At 36.9% G+C, this 23,927-nt stretch overlaps 1 protein-coding gene across 1 annotated transcript in view; it reads right to left on the bottom strand.

Annotated features, from left to right (window-relative positions):
• The window catches only part of ZFC3H1 (zinc finger C3H1-type containing), a 58,767-nt gene that overhangs the window by 15,911 nt on the left and 18,929 nt on the right, over window positions 1-23,927 (bottom strand). Inside the window, exons 6-22 of the mRNA XM_081083289.1 lie at window positions 22,481-22,604; window positions 20,626-20,723; window positions 18,876-19,085; window positions 18,518-18,682; window positions 17,447-17,584; window positions 15,535-15,656; window positions 14,978-15,127; window positions 13,102-13,276; window positions 10,431-10,562; window positions 9,536-10,075; window positions 9,340-9,449; window positions 6,073-6,204; window positions 5,844-5,965; window positions 4,807-4,908; window positions 4,342-4,461; window positions 3,426-3,609; window positions 1,963-2,149 (exon numbers count right to left, since the gene is read on the bottom strand). Coding sequence (XP_080939415.1) covers window positions 1,963-2,149; window positions 3,426-3,609; window positions 4,342-4,461; window positions 4,807-4,908; window positions 5,844-5,965; window positions 6,073-6,204; window positions 9,340-9,449; window positions 9,536-10,075; window positions 10,431-10,562; window positions 13,102-13,276; window positions 14,978-15,127; window positions 15,535-15,656; window positions 17,447-17,584; window positions 18,518-18,682; window positions 18,876-19,085; window positions 20,626-20,723; window positions 22,481-22,604 — 2,811 coding nt within the window. The remainder of the gene's footprint in view (window positions 1-1,962; window positions 2,150-3,425; window positions 3,610-4,341; window positions 4,462-4,806; window positions 4,909-5,843; window positions 5,966-6,072; window positions 6,205-9,339; window positions 9,450-9,535; window positions 10,076-10,430; window positions 10,563-13,101; window positions 13,277-14,977; window positions 15,128-15,534; window positions 15,657-17,446; window positions 17,585-18,517; window positions 18,683-18,875; window positions 19,086-20,625; window positions 20,724-22,480; window positions 22,605-23,927) is intronic.

The raw sequence follows: 23,927 nt of genomic DNA, 5'->3' as shown, positions 1-23,927 counted from the left end.
TAAATCTTCAATTTCTACAAAAAGTAAAATTATAAATATACATAAACTCATCTTCCAGTACTATAACCTAGGTTTCTCCTTCTACCACAAGTTGGAAAGTAAAATCAGATGAACACTAGAATAATACTGATGTACTCTCAGAATTATCACTGAAAAAATTCCATCTTTCCTTTCCAATAGGTAAATGACAGCAAGACTATGATATATCTCCAAAAATTCACATTTATGATCACATACAATTTGCATTGCTTAGGTGTGTGACTATATAAAAATTCTAAAAATAGCATATTAGAACTAGATGGCAAAATAATTAAAAAGACTTAATCAGCCTGGCCAGTGTGGCTCAGTAGTTGAGTGTCAACCTATGAAACAGAAGGTTCAATTCTTGGTCTGGACACATGCCTGGGCTGTGGGATGGATCCCCAGTAGAAGGCATGCAGAAGGCAGCCAATCAATGATTCTCTCTCATCAATGTTCTATCCCTCTTTCCCTCCCCCTTCCTCTCTCTGAAATCAACAAAAACATACTTTAAAAAAAAGGAAAAAGACTTAATCAAGAAATGAAAAGGCCCTTTAAAACCAAACAACTTTAAGGACAAATATTACATCCTAAAAATCTGGTGGTGATCAACAGCATTAATTTGGTACTACATGGCTCCAGGTCAAAAATCAAGCATATTTCACTGTTCACATCTATTCAGTACTTGTGTTAGGCTCGTTAGAGTGGCAAGTTAATTCATTAAGGGATACCATGTTATACAATTCTTATTTGTCCCGAATTTCAATTGGCAAGAAAATGATAGATCTGACAGTAATTGATTTATCGGAATGTGTATCTGAATCTAACAGCTCCTGAGTTTAGCTGGTAAGAGTTCAGATATTAATAAATATTTCTTTTACAGGTGGATTCATTAAAATTTTAAGTTTAAACCTGAGTAGGAAACAGACCATTCTCTCAGAAAATGAGGAAGACCTATTTTTCCACCAAATCTTTGTATGTTGGCCGGGTTCAATATTAGTATGAATTACAGATTAATATTTATTTTTATAAAAATGAGGACAGCCAGGCCAGAGTGGCTCAGTGGTTGAGCATCGAACTATGAACCAGAAAGTCACAGTTTGATTCTCCGTCAGGGCACATGCCCGTGCTCAATCCCCAGTGTGGGGCGTGCAGGAGGTAGCCAGTCAATGATTCTCTCTCATCATTGATGTCTCCCTCTCTCTCTCTCTCTCTTTCTCACTCTCCCTTTCTCTGTAAAATCAATAAAAACATATTTTAAAAAATGACAGATAATATATTATTTTTGGTATTCATGGAAATGTTTTACATGAATAAGAAATTCAAAAGAAATTTTTTTTCAGACGCTTTGCACAAAATTCACTTAACTTCGCACAAACTAAAACTGCTTAAGAGCCCTGGCAGGGTGAGTAAGTTGGCTGGAGCATTGTCCGTACACCAAAAGGTTGCAGGTTTAATGCCCAGTCATCGCACATACCTAGATTGCAGATTCAATCCCCTGGTCCGGGAGCATGTGGGAGGCAACCGATCAATGTTTCTGTCTCTGTCCCTCTCCCCTTCCATCACCTACCTCTCTCTCTAAATATAAAAACATATCCTGGGGTAAGGATTAATATTTTTTTAAAAAAAACTGCTTAAGAATAGGTAAGTATTAAAATGATTTAAAATGTTCATGTTTTTTCTATACCAACAAAGTTAGTTATACAACAACAAAAATCACCTCTTCACTAAGTATTTTCTTCTTGTTTAATCTAAATTAATCTAGACACAGAAGTGGTTTTGAGGTTACTGGACACCAAAAGTAAAGGTATCATATCTATATGCAAATAAAGAATATGACCCATTGAGCTATGTATCAATATTTAAGATGACCCGGAGTTATAAACACACATACACACACACCCACACGTGCACACACAGGACTATGTTATCTTTTCTACTCACAGTCCAAAAACTTTGATAATCAGGAGCATATTCAACAGCTGTTTCACACATTTCCTGCACCTCCTCCTTGGTTCCTCTTTTAGAAAACAATTTGAGATAATGGCACCAAATTTCTGGATTGTCTTTGTTGTTTTCCAAAGCCCGCGCCAGAACATTTAAAGCAGAATCCAAAGACTCTGAACACAGCCTACATGTTTAAAAGAAAAGCAAGAGGATTTTTTTTTTTATGTTTTGAAAAGTTTTAAATTGAGCTACTCTACTGAGTCAATTTTTAAATTCCATTTTCTACTAGAACCTACCAAGAAACTAGTCACATATGACAAGGAGTGGTAGATCAGGATTTTCTGTCACATCTGTTCCTATTTCCCATAGACCCAACAATTCCTTTCTAAGTGGATGCTCAGTTAGCATTTACCAGATAAAACCACTGTGTTATAAAACCACTAAATTATCAACTTCAAATGTGCTTTATGTCCATACTCAGCAATACCTTTTTATGATTTACACTGATCTGGGAATGGGAAAAGTTAAACAATTCTCCCTCAAGGCCAGCTACTGCCAGTACAAAATATCAAAGCTTTCAATATAATAGTTCTTTTCAACAGTCAAGGTCTTGCTATATCTTGGAGAAGATAATTGTCTCTCATGATCCTATTCATACAATAATGTACAGTTCTTTGGCCTTCACTCAGTAAATGAGTCAGAAAAGAAAACACTGCAACTTATCCCATTAACATGGAAATGACACACGGGCATGTTAAATAAGCACCATATTCAGGTATGTAGGTGTATTAGCATTCTGCAGTGCTGCCTTATTAAAAAAGCTTTTATACTGAGTTCTAAGATAGACAATCAAAGTAGCCTGTTAAAAAAAAACAGAATTATTATCATTTTAAAATTGAGACAATAAAAGATTCCTGGTAGTAAGATTATTTCTGATAAACCTATCAAAAAGTAGGTTAGAATATACATTTATACAAAAGAAGCGGCCAACTGTGAGATTAATTATTATTTACCTTATTTGCATACATGTAATATAACACTACATGCAGAAAACAGGCAAGTCACCAGAATTTAGAGGATCTTAAACAAGCTTTAAATCTCCAAATGAAGATTAACAAAAAAATTTAACCTGTCCCACTACTTTTTTAAAAACCCAATAAATAATCCTTATACCACTAAGAACTTATTGTTTTAACTAATCCTACTTTGAAATAAGAGCTCACTAGAGTTAAAAACTACAGCTAATTTATTACCTATACACTGAGACATGCACACAACTCAAGATCTAATCTTAAACATTTTCTAATAGCTTTTAAACAATAAAGTGCTTTAGCTCTGTCAAAAAAAACAAAAGCTCCATTGATACTAGGAAGGAAATATGATTACCACAGAAGGAGTGAACCTCAAACACAAAAATATAAATGTGCAACAGTTTACACAAAGACTAGTAGTAGACCTACCCTTCATTTTGACTCAAGTATTTGTATGCAAGCTTGAGCCAAAGTTGTACATGAGAAGGATTTTCAAGCACACTTGCTTCTAAATTAGCAATGTCATCAGTCTCATTTGTAAAGTATCTGACATCATCTGGAGTCACAACTGTATCCAAAGCTGGAACTTTTATTCGGTTCTCTGGCTGAAAGGCTATAAAAAGATATCATTAGTTTCATACTTTCTCTTACCCACAGACACAAGAAAAAACAACTGGTCTCATCTTTAAACTAGGACTCTACTGGGCCAAACAGAAGTATGGTCTCCCTACTTTAAGGTAAGTGCCATCACTTGATAATTCACATTCATTAAATTATAAGAGAAAGTTATAATTTATGAAGATTTTTTATTCCACTATATCTAAATTAAGAGAAAAAGTGTTAATGTAAATACGCACAAGAGAGCATACGCCTATCAGGTATCTGCTAATCCACAAATAGTCAACAATTAAATTATGTAAACTTGAGATTATAATGCAAGATGTGCTTGACCATAGGCACTCATTCGTATAGTACTCTGCTCATTCATTTACTCATTCATTTTATGAGCCTACTTACTCCATGTCAGAAAATACAGGCTCAAATCAAAGATTAAATAAAATAAAACATCTGCCCTCAAAAAGACACAAGCCAGGCAGTGATTTGAAGTTGTCACGATTACTAAAGAGTTATCCCTGGATTTACTGGACCATACAAAATGCTCTGCAATGCAAGGGGCAGTTCTACACAATGAAGAACTACTAATTGCCTTAAATGCTAAATGGCATAACTGGTTTTTAAAAATAGAAATAAAAATATAGAAACATCTACAATAGTAGGTACACCAAAAGATTAGTAAAGTGGAACACCACAACTGAATGATTCAGGATCTTAAATTACTTCTTACCATACTTAATTGGTCCTGTAGACTGTTCATCATCACTACTGAAACTATTCTCTGAAATAGGTTTTCTCCAAAACTTTGGCTTCCACTTTCTTTTATCTTTGTAGGTTGTAAATGGAGGTGCTAAAGTAGACAGGAAACGACTTAGTTGACACACCTAGTTTTTATGGTTTTGAAGGCTACCCAAATAACACTAAAAAAGAGCTAAATTTATTTTGTTGTGTTAGAAATGACATATATACAGCGTGTCCCAAAAGAATGTATACGCACTTCAACAGCTGATAGCTCAATTTTGAAAATGAAATATATTTTAATAAATACTGCCTTTATAATTATTCAAAGTGTGTGAATACGTTTTTTGGGACACCCTATATAATTTTTTTATATTGAGAACATAATGCCAGAAAATTTGCTGTCATAAAGACACTACAATATCCTTTTGTGAGAGGGAGAGACATATATACTCACTATGGCCTTTACTTTCATTGATATTGCTAACAAGAAGAACCGCCATCTGGTCCATTGACATTCGATCTTTGTTTACTCCAAAAAGTTTCTCAACATATTTTTCTGAAATTAGACCAATGCTATTATCATAAAAAGTATAAAAAACATGGATTTCAGAGAAGAGGCTAATTAAAGAGTATAAAGTGAAGAACAGTTTAAGAATTAAAGAGAAGTATATGGTAGTAGTCAAAAACACCTACAGCTTCTAGAGGGCAAGGACCACATATTAACTACTATGCAAATCTTACCACATCATGCATTCCAATTTGAGCTGAAAAAAATATGTATTTCCTGAAACCAACTAAACAAGTGAAACTTAAAGTCCCAAACAGGGAATGATTAGATTCTGTGACTTTACAATCACTTTGGTTGTGATAACAGTCAATTTAATAAACTTAATATCTGGCACTGAATCTAGGGAAAAATTTAACATTTACTCATTAATGTCTGAAAATAACCTATGCTTTCTACAATATCAAAGTGTACAAAGTCCTTTTTATCTCATTGTAGAATCTGAAACTACAGACATCTTTCTTAACTTCCAACTCTTCTTTATTTTTGAAAAATATAATAAAAAGAGCTCTATTTTAAAATCATTACTAAAATTTCTATACAAATGTTTATATATTCTTCCAAATAAACTAAACTGTTTAGATGTGTTCTATCCAAATGACTTTCAATGACAGAAAGGTCTTATATCTTGCACTGTCCTATTGGTAAAGCACTGAGCACCACTTAGCTACTGAACTCAACAGTGGCTATAGGGCACTGAAATGTGGCTAGTGTGACTTGATAGAGTACATTTTAATTTAGGTTTGAATAGCAACGTATAGCTAGTGATTACTGTACTGGACAGAGAAGATCTAGATAAAGTGTCATAGGTCAATATACTGAATTATGACAGCAATTAAAAGATGTCAAAAAAAACTGAATACTACATTTTTAAATTGCCTAAATTCAAATTTTCATTTGGGGAACAAGAAGAGGTCTTTAATAACCTGCTGCAGCAGCAATTTCTTCATCAGTGCTTGTCTCTGAACAACCAATCAAAGACAGATTATATGATAGAATGTCCTGGAATAGCTGTTTTCGGCTAAGCGTATAGTCTTGTATATGCTGCCTAAAATAAAATGACAACACAGAAAAGATAATCATATACATATCAAAGTCCAAACAACCAAAACTGTCTTTTAGATTATAAAATGTTTACATATTAAAACTACTCACCACTGACAATCATCATCATTACAGGTTCCTGTTAAATCAAAACGGCAGAAACACTGATCCGGTTCAATCATATTACTGTATGATACTGAGCTTAGGGGAAGTTTCTCCTTAGTTCGATAGTATGGACTAAATCTAAGAAGAGAGATGGACACATTATGTTCCATAAACAAAACGTAGAAAAATTTTTCCTTCCCAACTAAAATTTCTATACTTAAATACTTAATAGCAACCCCACCCCCAGAATATAAAGTGATAGGGACAAACTACTTTTATACCCAGAACATAAAAGACCTGAAATAGAAAACAAAAAGCTCTGTATTTTAAAAGTAGTGTTTTCACATCACATAATAAAATACTACATAATGTTGGTATTTCTTACACACGTCACCGCCAACAACAACAAAAAAAAAAACTAAGGAAAAAGTCAGTACTAGTAGGTGCTTTACAATTTTACAATTGAATCATACCCATTTAACAGGCTCACAACTTCTAGAAGTTTAAAAGACGAATACAACCTCCCACAAAATTAATCATCTGAGAATCCCTAATTCAATTTTATGAGAGCTGGACAATGCATTCCTTACACATGGTAACAGTAAAATTAAAAATTCTTGCAGGACTCCAGTTATTTTTTCCTAAAATCTCTAACAGGCAATAATCAAGAATTGACAATTCTGAGAAACCAAGATGGCGGCATAGGTAAATACCGGAAATTGCTGCCTCCCACAACCACTTCAAAAATACAACTAAAAGACAAAACGGACTTCATCCAGAACCACAGGAAGGCTGGCTGAGTGGAAATTCTACAAATAGAAGGAAAGAGAAAAGCACACTGAGACTCAGAGGAGGTGCAGTGTGGAAGTAAAGTGCGGAGGTATGGAGGTGCACGTGGAAAGGGCTGGCCACTGAGGACGAAGCTGTCTTTTCTAATCGGGAGGGAGACACAAGCTCCCAGCTGCTCTGAACTCCAGTTCCGGGCAAGTCTCTGGGGACCCAGACTCATACGTGGAGAAACTGGACTGTCTGGCATCGGGTGGAACCCAAGGATGGCTTTCTCTTAGAGGTGCTTGCAGCGATTACCGTGGGATACTGAGACCCAGGGCCTCTTAGGGCAGGACTGAGGATCAGCCATAGCTGTTAGCTCCGCCCAATTGATTCCCCGAGACCCTGCCCCACCCAAGCTGTGCAGAGGCTTTTGCATATGAATGCCCTGGCCCTTTGCAATCTAAAATTACCTAACTAACTGCAGCTGGGTCAGAGAGACCCAGAACTTCCAAAAGAAGGCCCAAGGCCCCACAGCAGCTTGCACTGCTTCACAGCTGGGCCTCATCTGGGCACCTCCAAACCCCAAACAAGGAAAAGGAATCTGCAGATCTCTCCATAGCTCCTGCTGGGTAGCCTCAGGAAGAGGCTAAATTAGCACCTCCTTAGAGATCAAAGAGCCACTGTACCCAGTGGTCAGAGTGGGACCATCCAGATTACAACTCCTCAGATCCATAGGAGACACACTCAGGGGGCAGACTCAGTGAGCACCAAAGCCCCATTGAAGCAAGTCTTGCCCCAGAGGGGTGACTCCAGCACAGAAGTTCTACCATTGTAGACACAACTGGTCCTCACAGCCAATTGGCCTGGAGGTCAATTCCTCCCAGTGATACCAACTACAATCAAGGCTTAACTACAACAAGACTGTGCACACAGCCCACAAAGTGGTGTACCAAGAGTGTCCACCTCAGGTAATTGGGGAGGCTGAGCCACTGGGCCCTATAGGACACCTAGCACACAAAGCCACTCTATCAACACAGGGAAGCACAAAAAATGCGGAGACAAAGAAACAGGTCACAAATGACAGAAATGGAGGAAAGCAAACTAGTGGATATAGAGTTCAAAACCACGGTTATGAGGTTACTCAAGAATATTCTAGAAACCTCCGAGAAATATAGTGAGACCTTCAAGGATATGAAAAAGGACCAATTAGAAATTAAGCATACACTGACTGAAATAAAGAATATTATTCAGAGACCCAACAGTAGACTAGAGGATTCCAAGAATCAAGTCAAAGATTTGAAATGTGAAGAAGCAAAAGATGCCCAACCGGAAAAACAAGAAGAAAAAAGAATCCAAAAATATGAAAATAGTGTAAGGAGCCTCTGGGACAACTTCAAGCGTACCAACATCCGAATTATGGAGGTGCCAGAAGAAGAGAGAGAGAGCAAGATATTGAAAACCTATTTGAAGAAATAATGGCAGAAAACTTCCCCTACCTGGTGAAAGAAATAGACTTACAAATCCAGGATGCTCAGAGAACCCCAAACAAAAGGAATCCAAAGAGGACCACACCAAGACACATCATAACTAAAATGCCAAGAGCAAAAGACAAAGAGAGAATCTTAAAAGCAGCAAGAGAAAAACAGTTACCTACAAGGGAATACCCATACGACTGTCAGCTGATTTCTCAACAGAAACTATGCAGGTCAGAAGGGAGTGGCAAGAAATATTCAAAGTGATGAATACCAAGAATCTACACCCAAGATTACTTTACCCAGCAAAGCTATCATTCACAATTGAAGGTCAGATACAGAGCTTCACCAATAAGAAAAAGCTAAAGGAGTTCATCACCACCAAACCAGTACTATATGAAATGCTGAAAGATATCCTTTAAGAAGAGGAAGAAGAAGAAAAAGGTAAAGATACAAATTATGAACAACAAATACATATCTATCAACAAGTGAACCTAAAAATCAAATGAATAAATAATTTGATGAACAGAATAAACTGGTGAATATAATAGAATCAGGGGCACAGAAAGGGAGTGGACTGACAATTCTCAGGGGGGAAGAGGTGTGGGGGGTGCGAGAAGAGACTGGACAAAAATCATACACCTATGGATGAGGACAGTGGGGGTGGGGGGTAAGGGCAGAGGGTGGGGTGGGAACCGAGTGGAGGGGAGCTATGGGGGAAAAAGAGAAACAATTGTAGTACTCTGAACAATAAAGATTTAATTTAAAAAAAAAAAGAATTCACAATTCCACCAGTAGCAAGAAATTAGAATCTGATAATAATTAATAAACTGAAGTGTGAGCTAACCCTTATTTCCTGATATGGTTTGTATATGACAAGACATTAATTTTTACTTTCCCTAAAAGAGCAAATTCATTTTTTAGTGACCATGATTCAATTTCTTCTTTCATTATCATCAAATATTAGAAGTTAAGATATCAAAAACAGGAGTAATCCTGAAACTGAAGTTCACTGAATCTTTCTTTTTACCTGTAGGACTTAAAAACCAGAAGAGGACTGTGGTAGGGACTAAAAGGACATGGCTTCACTTCTGTTGTTTTATTCTGTGCTGTCATAAAATCTACATCCACAGAAATCTCCTGCAAAAGAAAACAATAACTTCATAAGGCAAATACGGCTAGGGCGAATTCTACATTTTTTTAAAGAATATGAAATGTTCCATTACCTGACCACACAAAACCTTTCCTGTAATGCCTGTTGTGGTTTTTAAAATCAGTTGTTTTAAGCTGTCAGCTTTTGAATATAATTTTTGTAATTCACCAATTTTTAACCCTAGAAAAAGTTCTGGTTTTTCTACCATGTTCTTAGCTTTGTTTACACATTCTTTGTTAGGTGTATCAGTGTGTTTAAGGTTAGGTTTAGTAAAAGAATTGGATTCTAAGAAGGATCTTCTTCGTTCCCTGTTTGACCCAGACAAAATCTCATCATCAACATCATTTTCTTCAGTGTCCAGACTCAATTTATCTTGAGTCAGATCGTGAAGTGAGGGCTGAGGTAAAGAAAATTCAGGTTCCTCTTCCACAACTGGAGCGATATTTTGTTGTTCCTTTGCTTTAAGGGCCCGAGCTTCTTTTAGTTTCTGAATTTTCAGAGCATATTCATATTCTAGCTTTTGTAATCGTCTTTTTTCCATAGCAATTAGTTCTGCTGAATGCTTTCTTGGACTTGATACTGGAGAACTGTCCAGTCTCATCATTTTGTTTGGCTGGGGGAAAAATGATATAAACATTTTATATCGCTATGATTTTATAAACAATTTCTGGTAACTGTGCTATCCCCACAATACAATGCCAACATTATAAAACTAGATGACGAGCATAAAACAGTTTTACAAGTCTCCAACAGTTTTGCTAGTTAATCTATAAAACAAAACAAAAAACAAAGTAAAGACAAAATAAATAAGCAAGGTTCCAAAAACATGGATGTCATTTGAAAACAAAGCTTTAATCTTATTCTATTTGAATATGCAGGAATGAGTTATTTTATCTATCTCTTACCCTCAAAACTATCATAAAAACTTTCTTCTTTCCAAAAATAAAATATTTCTACAAACAACTTACTCCAAAGCGATCTTGTTCCAGTTTTCGTTTTCCTATTTCTTTACTGGCCACTGCCTTTGCCCGAGCAAACTCTTCTCCATACTTTAGAGTCAAAGCTTTTTTAACTGTAACACGTTGTTGCACTTTGTGAATCTGAAAATAAAGGATAATTCTAAAAATGTAAATGTTAAGCCGTAGAAGAGGAAATAACTTCTTTTTAACACAGCAGGGCATTTCAATGGAAAATATAAATATTCCAATATTATGTCTCAAAGGAGAACATTATTTTATTAAAAATTTGGCCGATAAGAACAAAGTAGGTGGGATCTCAATACCAGATATTAAGCTGTATTACAAAGCCACTGTTCTCAAAACTGCCTGGTACTGACACAAGAACAGACATATGGATCAATGCAATAGAATAGAGAACCCAGAAATCGACCGGAAACAATACACTCAATTAGTATTTGACAAAGGAGGCAAGAACATACAATGGAGTCAAGACAGTCTCTTCAATAAATGGTGTTGGGAAAATTGGACAGATACATGAAAAAAAATGAAACTAGACCACCAACTTACACCATACACAAAAATAAACTCAAGGAAAAAAACCAAGATGGCGGCATAGGTAAACACTGGAAATTGCTGCCTCCCACAACCACTTCAAAAATACAACTAAAAGACAAAACGGACTTCATCCAGAACCACAGGAAGGCTGGCTGAGTGGAAATTCTACAAATAGAAGGAAAGAGAAAAGCACACTGAGACTCAGAGGAGGTGCAGTGTGGAAGTAAAGTGCGGAGGTACGGAGGTGCACGTGGAAAGGGCTGGCCACTGAGGACGAAGCTGTCTTTTCTAATCGGGAGGGAGACACAAGCTCCCAGCTGCTCTGAACTCCAGTTCCGGGCAAGTCTCTGGGGACCCAGACTCATACGGGAAGAAACTTGACTGTCTGGCAGCAGGCAGAACTCGAGGGCGGCTTCCTCTCAGAGGTGCTTGCAGCGATTACCGTGGGATACTGAGACCCGGGGCCTCTTAGAGCAGGACTGAGGATCAGCCAGAGCTGTTAGCTCCACCCAGTTGATTCCCCGAGACCCTGCCCCACCCAAGTTGTGCACAGAGGCTTTTGCATATGAATGGCCTGGCCCTTTGCAATCTAAAATTACCTAACTAACTGCAGCTGGGTCAGAGAGACCCAGAACTTCCAAAAGAAGGCCCAAGGCCCCACAGCAGCTTGCACTGCTTCACAGCTGGGCCTCATCTGGGCACCTCCAAACCCCAAACAAGGAAAAGGAATCTGCAGATCTCTCCATAGCTCCTGCTGGGTAGCCTCAGGAAGAGGCTAAATTAGCATCTCCTTAGAGATCCAAGAGCCAGTGTACCCAGTGGTCAGAGTGGGACCATCCAGATTACAACTCCTCAGATCCATAGGAGACACACTCAGGGGGCAGACTCAGTGAGCACCAAAGCCCCACTAAAGCAAGTCTTGCCCCAGAAGGGTGACTACAGCACATAAGTTCTCCCACTGTATACAGCTGCTAGGGCACTGGAAACTAAAGAGAAAATAAACAAATGGGACTACATCAAAATAAAAAGCTTCTGCACAGCAAAAGAAACCATCAACAAAACAAGAAAGCCCACTGCATGGGAGAACATATTTGCCAATGCTATCACCAATAACATTTATAGGGAACTCATACAACTTAACAAAAGGAAGATAAACAGTCCAATAAAAAAATGGGCAAAGGACCTAAATAGAAACTTTTCAAAAGAAGACAGAAGGAAGGCCAAGAGACATATGAAAACATGCTCAAAGTCACTAATCATCAGAGAGATGTAAATCAAAACAACAATGAGGTACCATCTCACACCAGTCAGACTGGCTATCATCAACAAATCAACAAACGACAAGTGCTGGAGAGGATGTGGAGAAAAAGGAACACTCGTGCACTGCTGGTGGGAATGCAGACTGGTGCAGCCACTATGGAAGACAGTATGGAGTTTCCTCAAAAAGTTAAATATGGAACTCCCATTTGACCCAGTGATCTCACTTCTAGGAATATATCCCAAGAAACCAGAAACACCAATCAGAAAGGATATATGCACCCCTATGTTCATAGCAGCACAATTCACCATAGCTAAGATCTGGAAACGGCCTAAGTGCCCATCAGCAGATGAATGGATTAGAAAACTGTGATACATCTACACGATGGAATACTATGCTGCTGTGAAAAAGAAGGAATTCTTACCATTTGCAACAGCATGGATTTAACTGGAGAGCATTATGCTAAGTGAAATAAGCCAGTCAATGAAGGAAAAATACCACATGATCTTACTCATTTATGGATAACAAAGACCATTATAAAATGATGAACAAAAATAGATACAAAGGCAGAGCAGCATGGAACAGACTGTCTAACTACAGCAGGAAGGCCGGGGAGGGTTGTGGGGGGCGGGGTAAGAGATCAACCGAAGAACTTGTATGCATGCATATAAGCATAACCAATGGACACAAGACACTGGGGGGGTAGGGGAGGCTGGGGGGAAGTCAAGGGGGAAAAAGAAGGAGACAAATGTACTACTCTTTGTAATACTTTAAGCAATAAAACAAAATTTTAAAAAAAATTTGGCCCATAGAAAATGGGTAGTAAACATGAGACTACAATATTTTAATTTAAAAAAAGAACATTACTTGTTCCTGAAGCTTCTTCAAAAACATTTTGTTGGCATTGAGAATTTTCTCTGTTGCTTGAAGCTGTTCTGTAAGTTTGGCAATCTTTGTTTCAGCATTTCGAACAGATTCTTTCTTCTTAGCTTCTTGCTGTACTAGATGCTTTAAAACAGATTCATCTTTCATCAAGAGAATCCTAATTTAAAAGCAACAAAATCCTCGTTAATATTTTTCTAAACGAGTGGATTAAACACCATCAGAATAAAAATTACAAAGCAGTAGTTCATTTTTAAATATATATTTATGATATACAGATGAGAGTTTTAAAAGATTAATATTTTTATACTCACCAATCACACAGGTATTCAAATAGGCAGTTACATTTTATAAAAGTAACTATAGGTCTTTTTTTAAAAAAATCATTTAAATCTAAGTTAATAATAAATGTTTAATGTTGAATGAATCTGACCCCATATGACTTCTGAAAAATGAGAGAACTTCGGCAGAATGTTCTGTTTAACTTCATATATAATGAAGAGATTAACCAAATAACTTATATGCACATATGCATTACCCATGGACACAGACAATCGGGTGGTTAAGACCAGGGGCATGACAGGAACCATGGTTGGGGGAACAAAGAGGGGAACATCTGTAATTCTCCCAACAATAAAGATTCAGAAAAAAGAAAATAAAAAATAACAAGATTTAAATTTATAGAGCTGGTTAGCAAATTATAAAAACAGGACAGAGAAAGTCTCACCATCTTTGCACAGAACCTTATGTTTTTAAACCTGTATTTTTAAATCTAAAAGGGGACTGAGTAGCAGAACAAAGCTCAGAAATGTTGATGTTATCTAAAACCATTTTGCTCTCCATCAGTTAATGATATCAGGGTGTTTGGAGTGGAAAAAAATGTCTATCCATAAAATGATGTAATTATTTCTATCAAGTATATGTTACTGGCCCTCATCACAAGACAAAAATTTTGTAACTATACATGGTGATGGATGTTAACTAGACTTACTGTGGTGATCATTTCACAATACATCCAAATATCAAATCATTACACACGTTGTACACTTGAAACTGTTACCTGTCAATTATACCCCAATAAAATAACCCCCAAATATGCCAATGTATTCAAATACGTTCTATCATTCAACATATTCAACTTGTGAGGTTTTACACATTCTCAAAATTCTGAAACACCACTTGAACGATACAATAACCTCACAAAACATGCAAGAGGTTTATGATCCTTAACTTTATATTCAGTTTATAATAACACAAGATTTGACCATGTGTCTTATTGGACAAACTAGACGACTATTTCCAACAATTAAGTCCATCTTTAACAATAAAAATATGCCTCTAAAGAAGGTATTTCAAAAATCAGGCCAGAAGTTTTAAAGAAAATTCCAAATAAGCCATGTATAAAACTGAAGGGACAAACTCATTTGAAGTCTTGGTATTTTTATTTAAATATTATTACTTTAGGTAAATGTATAATTCACCAAAATGATAATCTTGTAAAATTCTACCAAGTATAAAAGAATCTGTAGCCCTAGCTGGTTTGGCTCAGTGGATAGAGTGTCAGCCTGCAAACTGAAGGGTTCCGGGTTTGATTCCATCAAGGGCACAGGCCTGGGTTGTGGGCTTGGTCCCCAGTAGGGGGTGTGCAGGAGGCAGCCAATCAATAATTCTCTCTCATCATTGATGTTTCTATCTCTTTCTCACCCTCTCCCTTTCTGATATCAATAAAAATATATATTTTTTTAAAAAAAGAATTTGTAATCATATAGTGTCCTTAGTATTAACATATACCACAAAAAGATATCCCTCTAACATATGAGAATTAGATACATGCAGTATTTAATCAGATAATGAGGCTCACCTATGTTTTTTAAGTTTTGCTTCTGCATCTGAAACCTGCTTAGTAACCATTGCTATTCTGCCAATCCCATCAATTTCCACATCAGAGTTTGCTGGAGATGATGAACTTGTCTTCATCTGATCTGGTTTAATCAAACGCTGTTTTTCCCGACTAAAATAATAAAGACAGGTGAATTATACCAAAGAATAAATGGAAATTATTTTTCTTTAGAGATGTATTCTATTTCATAATATAAACTAAAAAGTATTAGTCATGTTGACTAATAACAATGATGACCAATATTCACGACCCAAGATGGTTTTCAAAGTGGAGAGTGTAGCTCTCCTTTATATTAGCTTTTCCCTTTTTCTCTAAGTTGTTGATCTCAGTGTATCACTGTAGTCAAGTCTACAGATGATCATCTGGCTCCCCCTCCTGTGTGAGCTGTAAAAAATATTAACTCTGCATCTTGAATAAAACCACGCACTGTTCATTTCCCAATGCCAATAAACTGTATACAGACTTAGTTAACAAAACAACACATATCTTTAAAGCTAATTTCATAAAATGCCACTTACTTGGCAATCTCTTCCTTTAACAATCGATATTCAATCTTCTTTTCTTCAGGCAAAGATTCAGGTGTTCGCATGGGATCATTTTCTTTTTCAGATTTTGGAGGTACCTTCGGTTTTGCAGCTTGCTAGAAAACATTTGAACTCAACCAGATCAACAACTTTCACATATCTCATACTAAGATATATATTTTACATTGCAACCTAGTGTGCATTTGTATTTATATATTAATAAATAATTTACTATCTTCACTATTTTCTATTCCTTTTTTAAATTAAATTTATTGGGGTAACATTGGTTAATAACATGCAATTTCCAGATATACAACATTATAATTCAACATGTGCATACTCTATTGGGTGCTCACAACCCAAAGTCTAGTTCCCTTCTATTATCATATATATTTGACCCTTTTTACTCACTTCTCCCTCCCCTAGCTGGTTGTTAACCACCAAACTAATTATATAATATACTAAGTAATCAAGACCTACAGTTTGAAAATAATTGAACTATATCCTATCTAAACAACTGCTGCAGTAAGAATAGGGATAAAAGTTGCACTTAGATTATACCCTTCAATAAAAACTGTTTTCTGGTAATGTAACACAATTTCAAAACAGTACATTTTCTTAGTACAGAAGACAATTATCCACTATTTTGAAAACAGGACTAGTCAAGTGGAAATAAAAATAAAGGGGATCAATAGCCAAATCTATCTAAATGTATACATGCTTCATTATCTATATAATAAAAGCCTAAGTGACTGTTACGGCAGAACAACCAGAACGATGGGTCAATATGATACACAGTGACCACCAGGGGGCAGACGCTCAATACAGGAGCTGCCCCCTGGTGGTCGGTGCGCTCCCACAGGGGTAGCACTGCTCAGCCAGAAACCTGGCTCATGGCTGGCAAGTAGAGTGGCGGAGGCGGGCGCCTCTGTGGCAGTGCTAAGGAGCAGCGAGCAGGCAGGCGGTAAGGAGCAAGGGGCCTGGGAATGCAAGAGGGATGTCCAACTGAAGGCTTAGGGGAGCAGGCCTAAGCTGGCAGGCAGACATCCCCCGAGGGGTCTTGGACTACAAAGGGCACAGGCTGAGTTGAGCACACACACACACACCCCCAAACAGTGCATAAATTTCAGGCACCGGGCCTCTAGTCTATAATAAAAGCGCAATATGCTAATTAGACCAGACAGTCGAATGACCTTCCGGACGAAGCTGGGGCTGCGAGGGCCGAGGCAAGCCACCGTGGCTGCGAGGGCTGAGCCCCTTGCACGCATTTCATGCATCAGGCCTCTAGTATTATATAAAGTCCTAACAAAATATATCCACAAATTAATATATTAAAAATCAATGCCTCCCCCTAACCGGTTTGGCTCAGTGGATAGAGCTTCGGCCTGCGGACTCAAGGGTCCCAAGTTCGATTCCAGTCAAGGGTATGTACCTTGGTTGCAGGCACAGCCCCAGTAGGGAGTGTGCAGGAGGCAGCTAGTTGATGTCTCTCTCACATCGATGTTTCGAACTCTCTATTCCTCTCCCTTCCTCTCTGTAAAAAAAAAATCAATCGCCGAAACCGGTTTGGCTCAGTGGATAGAGGGTCAGCCTGCGGACTGAAAGGTCCCAGGTTCGATTCCGGTCAAGGGCATGTGCCTGGGTTATGGGCACATCCCCAGTGGGAGATGTGCAGGAGGCGGCTGATCGATGTTTCTCTCTCATCAATGTTTCTAGCTCTCTATCCCTCTCCCTTCCTCTGTAAAAAATCAATAAAAAAATATATTAAAAAAAATCAATAAAATATATTTAAAGAAAAAAAAATCAATGCCTCTAGGAGGTCTAATTTTCAGAGGGAGAGGGGGAAATAAACTTTAATGATTGTCAATAAATTATCTTTCTTTTTATCTTTCGTTATTGCACTCACCTCAGCAGTTCGTCTTGCTTCTTTGATCATGGACTCCAATCCACCAAAAACACTATTTGTTGATTTGGAAGCCTCTCCATCAGATTCACTGTCATCTGAATCATTCAGTGTTACAACCACTGATTTATGCTTTGGAAGCTGCAAAGACAATATATTTGCTACCCTTGATGACAAAAGTATCTCTATCCTGTTTGTGGCTCTACCACAATTAGCTGCGTGGCCTTGAACAAGTCACTTAACCTCTTCAAATTTCAATACATAAAAATAATGGGTTCCAAGTAGACAGTCTATGGTTCCTTCTAGTTACACTGCATAACTGACTTTGTCCCACTCTAGCAATACTGGTTACCTGCCAAAAACATACAATATTCTATATTCTTTAAGAACACTACTATGATCACCTTCTTCATTAAGTTTTATTTTCTCCACTTTCTATAAAGAACCATAATGCCATCTTTAAATTAACTCTTACAACCAAGATAAAAATTAATAATTCTAAATAATTATTTTAAAAACATTTTGGCTTTTGCATTTATAATGTAGAGGGTAAGTGACTAACGTTGGTTTACCTAACGGAGGCAAGATTGCATTTTAACTTTGCCCCATTTATTTTACATAAAACCATTAGAAAACAAGGCAGAAAAAATTGTCATTTCCATCTCCTTAATAAACATCATGAATTCTTACATTACAGTACAGTCATTAATTGGAAAAATATGAACAAAGTATAAACAAAGACAGGAAAAAATAAAAATATACAATTTGCTAAAATTAACTGTAAAATAGACAGAAATCCTGAATGGACCAATGTATATAGAAAAAAAACTGAGGAAAGCATACCACTCTGATGAAAATAATGCTTCCCCCATAACAGTATCATAAACTCCACCATTTTTCAAGTGAAGATGAACCCATTTCATTATTAATACATAAAAAAATAAATTTGTATTTACATTTGGCTTCATATGTGTATATAAATAAACAAGGAGGGAACAAGACAGTGAAACTGCATACAAATTTCTCACAGACTGTTTGAATAACAGGATTAAATATTTTGTTTGTTTTTTTTACCGAGATCACAGTTCGTGGAAGACGAGGTCCTCTGTGAAACTTTGGGTTCTGTATCCTAGGCTGAGATACTGTATTAATACTGACTATTGACAGATTGCTTCTTGGCACAGGCTGTGAATTGTTCAGAGCTGGAGGTGAAGGTGGGTCACTATTACTGGATGTTTCCTAAATTGGAAAGAGACAGATATGAAACACTAAAAAAGAAATTTCTGTTGTCTTTAAACATCTTGAGCAAATTAGTGCCACACTTATCCCTACTTTATACAAACACAATCAATTCCAAATAACAAGAGAAGGGTGGGGCTTCCTAAAACTTAAGCTCATGAGCACCACCTAGCGGTTCAGGTATCTAAATTACCTCTGGCTTAAAAGCTCTTTTATTTGCTAGAGATTTAAGTAGTTCTTCTCGAAGCAGCATTTCTTCCTCCTCTTCCTCATCTGCAAAAGGTGGTTTTGGAGGCTGTTCTGGATCTTCAGGTGGAAGAGGTGGTAAAGGTGGTACAGGAGGTAGAGGTTCAAGAGAAACACACAATCCTTCCACATAAGGCTGGCTCAAAAGTGGCAAAGACTAGTTATTTTTTTAAAAAAAAAGAAGAAATAATAATTACCATGCAAATTATACCAATTCCAAATGTTTATCTGTGAAGCACCATTAAATTAGAAAAAGGTAAGCTTTAGGTTATTATTTAACTATAAGTGTAAGTATTTATAAATCTCAAAAACTATCCATGAATTCAATATTCAGCCATGAAAAGTTTAATTTTTGCAATAAAAATAAAATCAATATTTGAACTTTAAGATAATTATACAAACTTTTCCATTCCTATTCTTATCTTTATTTAGCAATATAAAGAATAAAAATTTTATAAGGTCTATCCCTCTAGATAACTACCTGAAAGCAAGTAGAGATACTGAAAAACCATGGTATTTAAATAAAAAAAAAAAATTAGGAACCAGGAATTCTGGAAAATACATAGTACAGAGTATCTTAAGAAATAAGCTCCAAGCACTGGCCAGTTGCTCAATGGTTAGAGCATCTGCCTGCAGACCTAAGGGTCTCAGGTTCTATTTCAGGTCAGGGGCACAATCTGGTTTGCAGGTTCAATACCCAACCCAGTCAGGGCACGTGCAGGAGGCAACCAATTGATGTGTCTCTCATCCCATCAATATCTGTCTCTCTCTCTCTCCCCCTCCCATTTCCTTTCTACTCTCTAAAAATCAATACTATCAATGGGAAAAATATCCTTGGGTGATGATTAACAAAAGAAAAAAAGAGAGAGAAAAAGAAACAAGTGCCAGGAAGATTCCCCACTACCCTCTTAAATCCTTGTGAAATGGCCTGTTAGAGAGTACTATAAAGAAAACTAATTTTCCCAATTTACTGAGTTTAAATATATTTTTGCTTCAAATACCTTCCAGTATTACTCTTGGCATTTAAAACAATTCAAGGAAGAAAGAAAAATGTTTTCTCTCTCACTCTGTGCTCTATATTTCCCTCACTTTATACTTCCTAGGAGGACACCAGATATCTACCTAGGAACTCTGAAATGGCAAAATTCCCTCTAACCTACTGACAAAGATTCAGTTTGGTCTCTAGGATCTCTCAGTCTAGAAATAAACTTTGACTTTGTGATTTCTCCACATTCTTTTCATATTTTTCTTTTGAAAAAAATCTACCAAATGTATAGCCTGCCAATGAATAATCAACTGCTTAGTCCATAGATTTCATAGCTATTAATTTTGATAAACAATTCTGATTTTTTTTTAAATGTATCTTATTGATTTTTTACAGAGAGGAAGGGAGAGGGACAGAGAGCTAGAAACATCGATGAGAGAGAAACATCGATCAGCTGCCTCCTGCACAGCCCCCACTGGGGATGTGCCCGCAACCCAGGCACATGCCCTTGACCAGAATCGAACCTGGGACCCTTCAGTCCGCAGGCCGACGCTCTATCCACTGAGCCAAACCGGTTCCGGCAACAATTCTGATTTTTTTAAAAGCTCTCTTCAAACCTAATCATTCATTAATTACATGCCACTTTTCAAACAAATTAGAAATGACACAAAGCAACAAAATGTTTTTAGAACTAATATTAATTCTCACTTACAGTAACCTGAGGTGGTGGAGGCAAAGAAATAGATGGTGCTGAAGAAAAATATCCCACTGTACATTCAGCAAAGAATGGTTGTTGCACCGGTGAAGGAGCTGAAAAAATTTTTTTTGAGAGTTTAATAACAGAAATACCTCTACATGAATAAATTAAATTTATGTACATTTGTAGAAATTCAAATGCATCTAGGTAGAGTACAAATTAGACTTTCTTAATCTCTAATAAAATCTTTAATTATCAAGAGACCACTTTCTCATATTTAAAATTTTCCTTACATCACCATAAAGTTAGCCTTTCACTTTGTTCTAATTTTCAGCTAATGATGATAACAGGGAATAGAGCAGGAAGGGCTAAAAACATATATTTTTTTACAAATATACTTTTTAAGGAATAAAACAAAAAATTCCCCAAACTGCCAAAGTGCCCGAACTAAAGGAAAACAGTGATGTGGTGACTCCATTCTTCCCTTCATGTCTATCAAAGAAAGTGAAATTGACTAAGTTGTGTAGAAAGCAAATGGGACTAGAAATGAATTGCCTACTGCATTTAATCAATAAAGTACACATTAATAATTCTGAAATAATTACTGATGCTTCCCATTAATTATTCCCAGAAATTATTAGCATTTCTTCTTTCTTAGCAGATAAAAATAATGGTTTCTTAAGACTCAATAAAGTATTGCAGATTCAAACTACTCTTGCTACCCAGTAACCTTAGAGAAAAACTAACTTTTTTGTCCCAGTTGTCACACAAGTGAATATAGACATTACCCACATGACTTCTATGGGGTTGATTTGTGGCCCATTGGAATATACACTGGCCTTTAGAACATTTTACTTCTTAAAAATATCTATAATGAATTTAATTCTTTTTTACAAAATTTTTTAAACGTACAGATCAAAACATTATTTTATGGGAATACAGAGTATTAATAATATTGTCAACACTTGGAAATTACTATGAATCATCTCTAAGAACCTAGAAATAAGAAAATGAAAGGTTGACCAAAGAGAGTTTAATTATGAAGTCAAAACATATCATGTAAGATTATCAAACATGAGCCTAAAAACAATAAACATTACTCAAATCAGACTTTGCCTTGTCTCTGGTCTAGACACACTAAAAGTAGGAATCTAGCTGAAATATGCCGATCATAAGGTCTTATTTAAATAAGTATTCCAGCTCTAAATGCCAAATGTATTCAGTTGTCTACTTCAATTTTATGTGTTTTAATTAGTGAGAATAGCTATCTCACAGCCCATCACCCCTGAATATCAACTAAAGCAAGTCTCTAGCTCTCCAGGTTAGAGTCACATCTTAGAATACGTAATCTATTTGAGGTAGAGCCCTGACCAGTTCTAACTAGTCTTTCCTGAGATGCCACTAGTATCACCGTCCATCTCCTAATTCCCACAAAGTATTATCATTGGAAGGAAGAAGAAGGAAGCCTAAAAGCAAGTTAGATCCTTTTGACTAAAATTCAAAATATCTTGGATATAAAGATACTTAAGGTCAAAGGTTTGTTCACTTTTTTTGTGTGTGTTTTTTTTCATAAAGCAGTATTCTCATCTGTTTTTAAAATCTTCACTTTTCGGACCAAAGAGTTAAGAGTTTTTGAACACTGTCTTTCTATTTAAATGCTATCCAGAAGAAACAATGGGACATAAAGGTTAATATTACACATTTGAAATTTGCTCTCAAAGTATTTACAACACCAAATAATGCCTATGGTTGAATAATCCACTAACAAATCTCACGTTCATTACATTTCTTTCAAGGTTTGGGGCAGTTTCATGACCATTTTCTATTTAATAATTATGAATATGCAAATGTATTGAGTTTTAGCTCATACCTGGAGAACTGGTTTCACTATCTGTATCCATAGCAACTTCTTCATAGTTATCATATTGATAAATGCCTCCTCCACTATCAGTTGGTTGCTTATCTAAGGATCGTCTCAGGTCCGGATCTGAAGACTAATTACACAAGATATTTAGTTTCACACCATTTTCTTAGTCTACTCTTAGACTAGAAATTATAAAACAATTAATAGTTATTTTCTAGGAAACAGTATCAAAACTTATGGTGCTCCAGTTAGAGCTTCCTATCACATCTTATTTGGGAAATTCATTGGACATGACAGGTAGTTGATAACTGTCAGATAAAAAAAATGGAAACTATCAGGGACTATCTACACAGATGAAATCCTCCATAGTTAGCTGAGCTACTCATTACCTATCCTATAGAATAAAAGGCTAATATGCAAATCAACCAAAGGGCAGAACAACCAGTTGGTATGACACACACTGACCACCAAGGGGCAGACAACGCAGGAGCTGGCCCCTGGTGGTCAGTGCGCTCCCACAGGGGGAGCGCTGCTCAGTCAGAAGCTGGGCTCACGGTTGGCGAGTGCAGCAGCAGTGGCAGGAGCCTCTCCCGCCTCTGCGGCAGCGCTAAGGATGTCCGACTGATGGCTTAGGCCAGAGGTGGGCAACCCCTGGCATGCATGCCAAACATGGCACGCCAGTAACTTTTGCTGGCATGCGAAACCCTCTCTTATAATCTTCCATTTACAATTGTGAATCTTTGTTCTCAGTGATGAATTTTGTAATAGGAGTAGCCTGACGGATGAAAGTGGTAGCTCGTGCATATCTCTGAAGGTCACGAAATATAAACCTGATGTAAAATCTCTGTCATCAGTGATGCAGCAGCAAAAGTCTCACTGATAACATCAAACGGAGTCATAAAGTTTTCTGTCGGACTATCAGTGTACATGTATACATTAAAAAATAAATGTATTTTTCATCATCATATACTGTGTTATTGTCACTCGAATAAATTTTATTATTTCATCAAGATTCTTCATAAATGTACACCTTAAGAGATATCAAGTAGGCGTAACATGTTCTCAGAAAATTAGGGTTGGCACGCAGAAGAATTTTGAGTCAGAGATTTTGCTGGTTTTGGCACACACTCACAAAAAGGTTGCCCACCCCTGGCTTAGGCCCATCAGTTGGACATCCCGTGAGGGCTCCTGGACTACGAGAGGGCGCAGGCCAGGCTGAGGGACCCTTTGCCCCACCATCCCTGCTGAGTGCACGAATTCTGTACACCGGGCCTCTATTTCCTCTATAAAATAAGATGACACCAAAATCTTTAATACTTATGGCCTATCCCAGTATAAAAAACTAGACTAGACAAGCCCTGACTGATATGGCTCAGTTAGTTAGAGTATCATCCAATGCACCAAAGGGTCACACGTTCAATTCCCAGTCAGGGCACATACCTAGGTTGGGGAT

Source organism: Myotis nattereri (genome assembly GCF_964212035.1).
Source record: "Myotis nattereri genome assembly, chromosome: 2".
Classification (NCBI taxonomy): Eukaryota; Metazoa; Chordata; class Mammalia; order Chiroptera; family Vespertilionidae; genus Myotis; species Myotis nattereri.
This window is presented reverse-complemented; position numbering and strand designations above follow the sequence as displayed.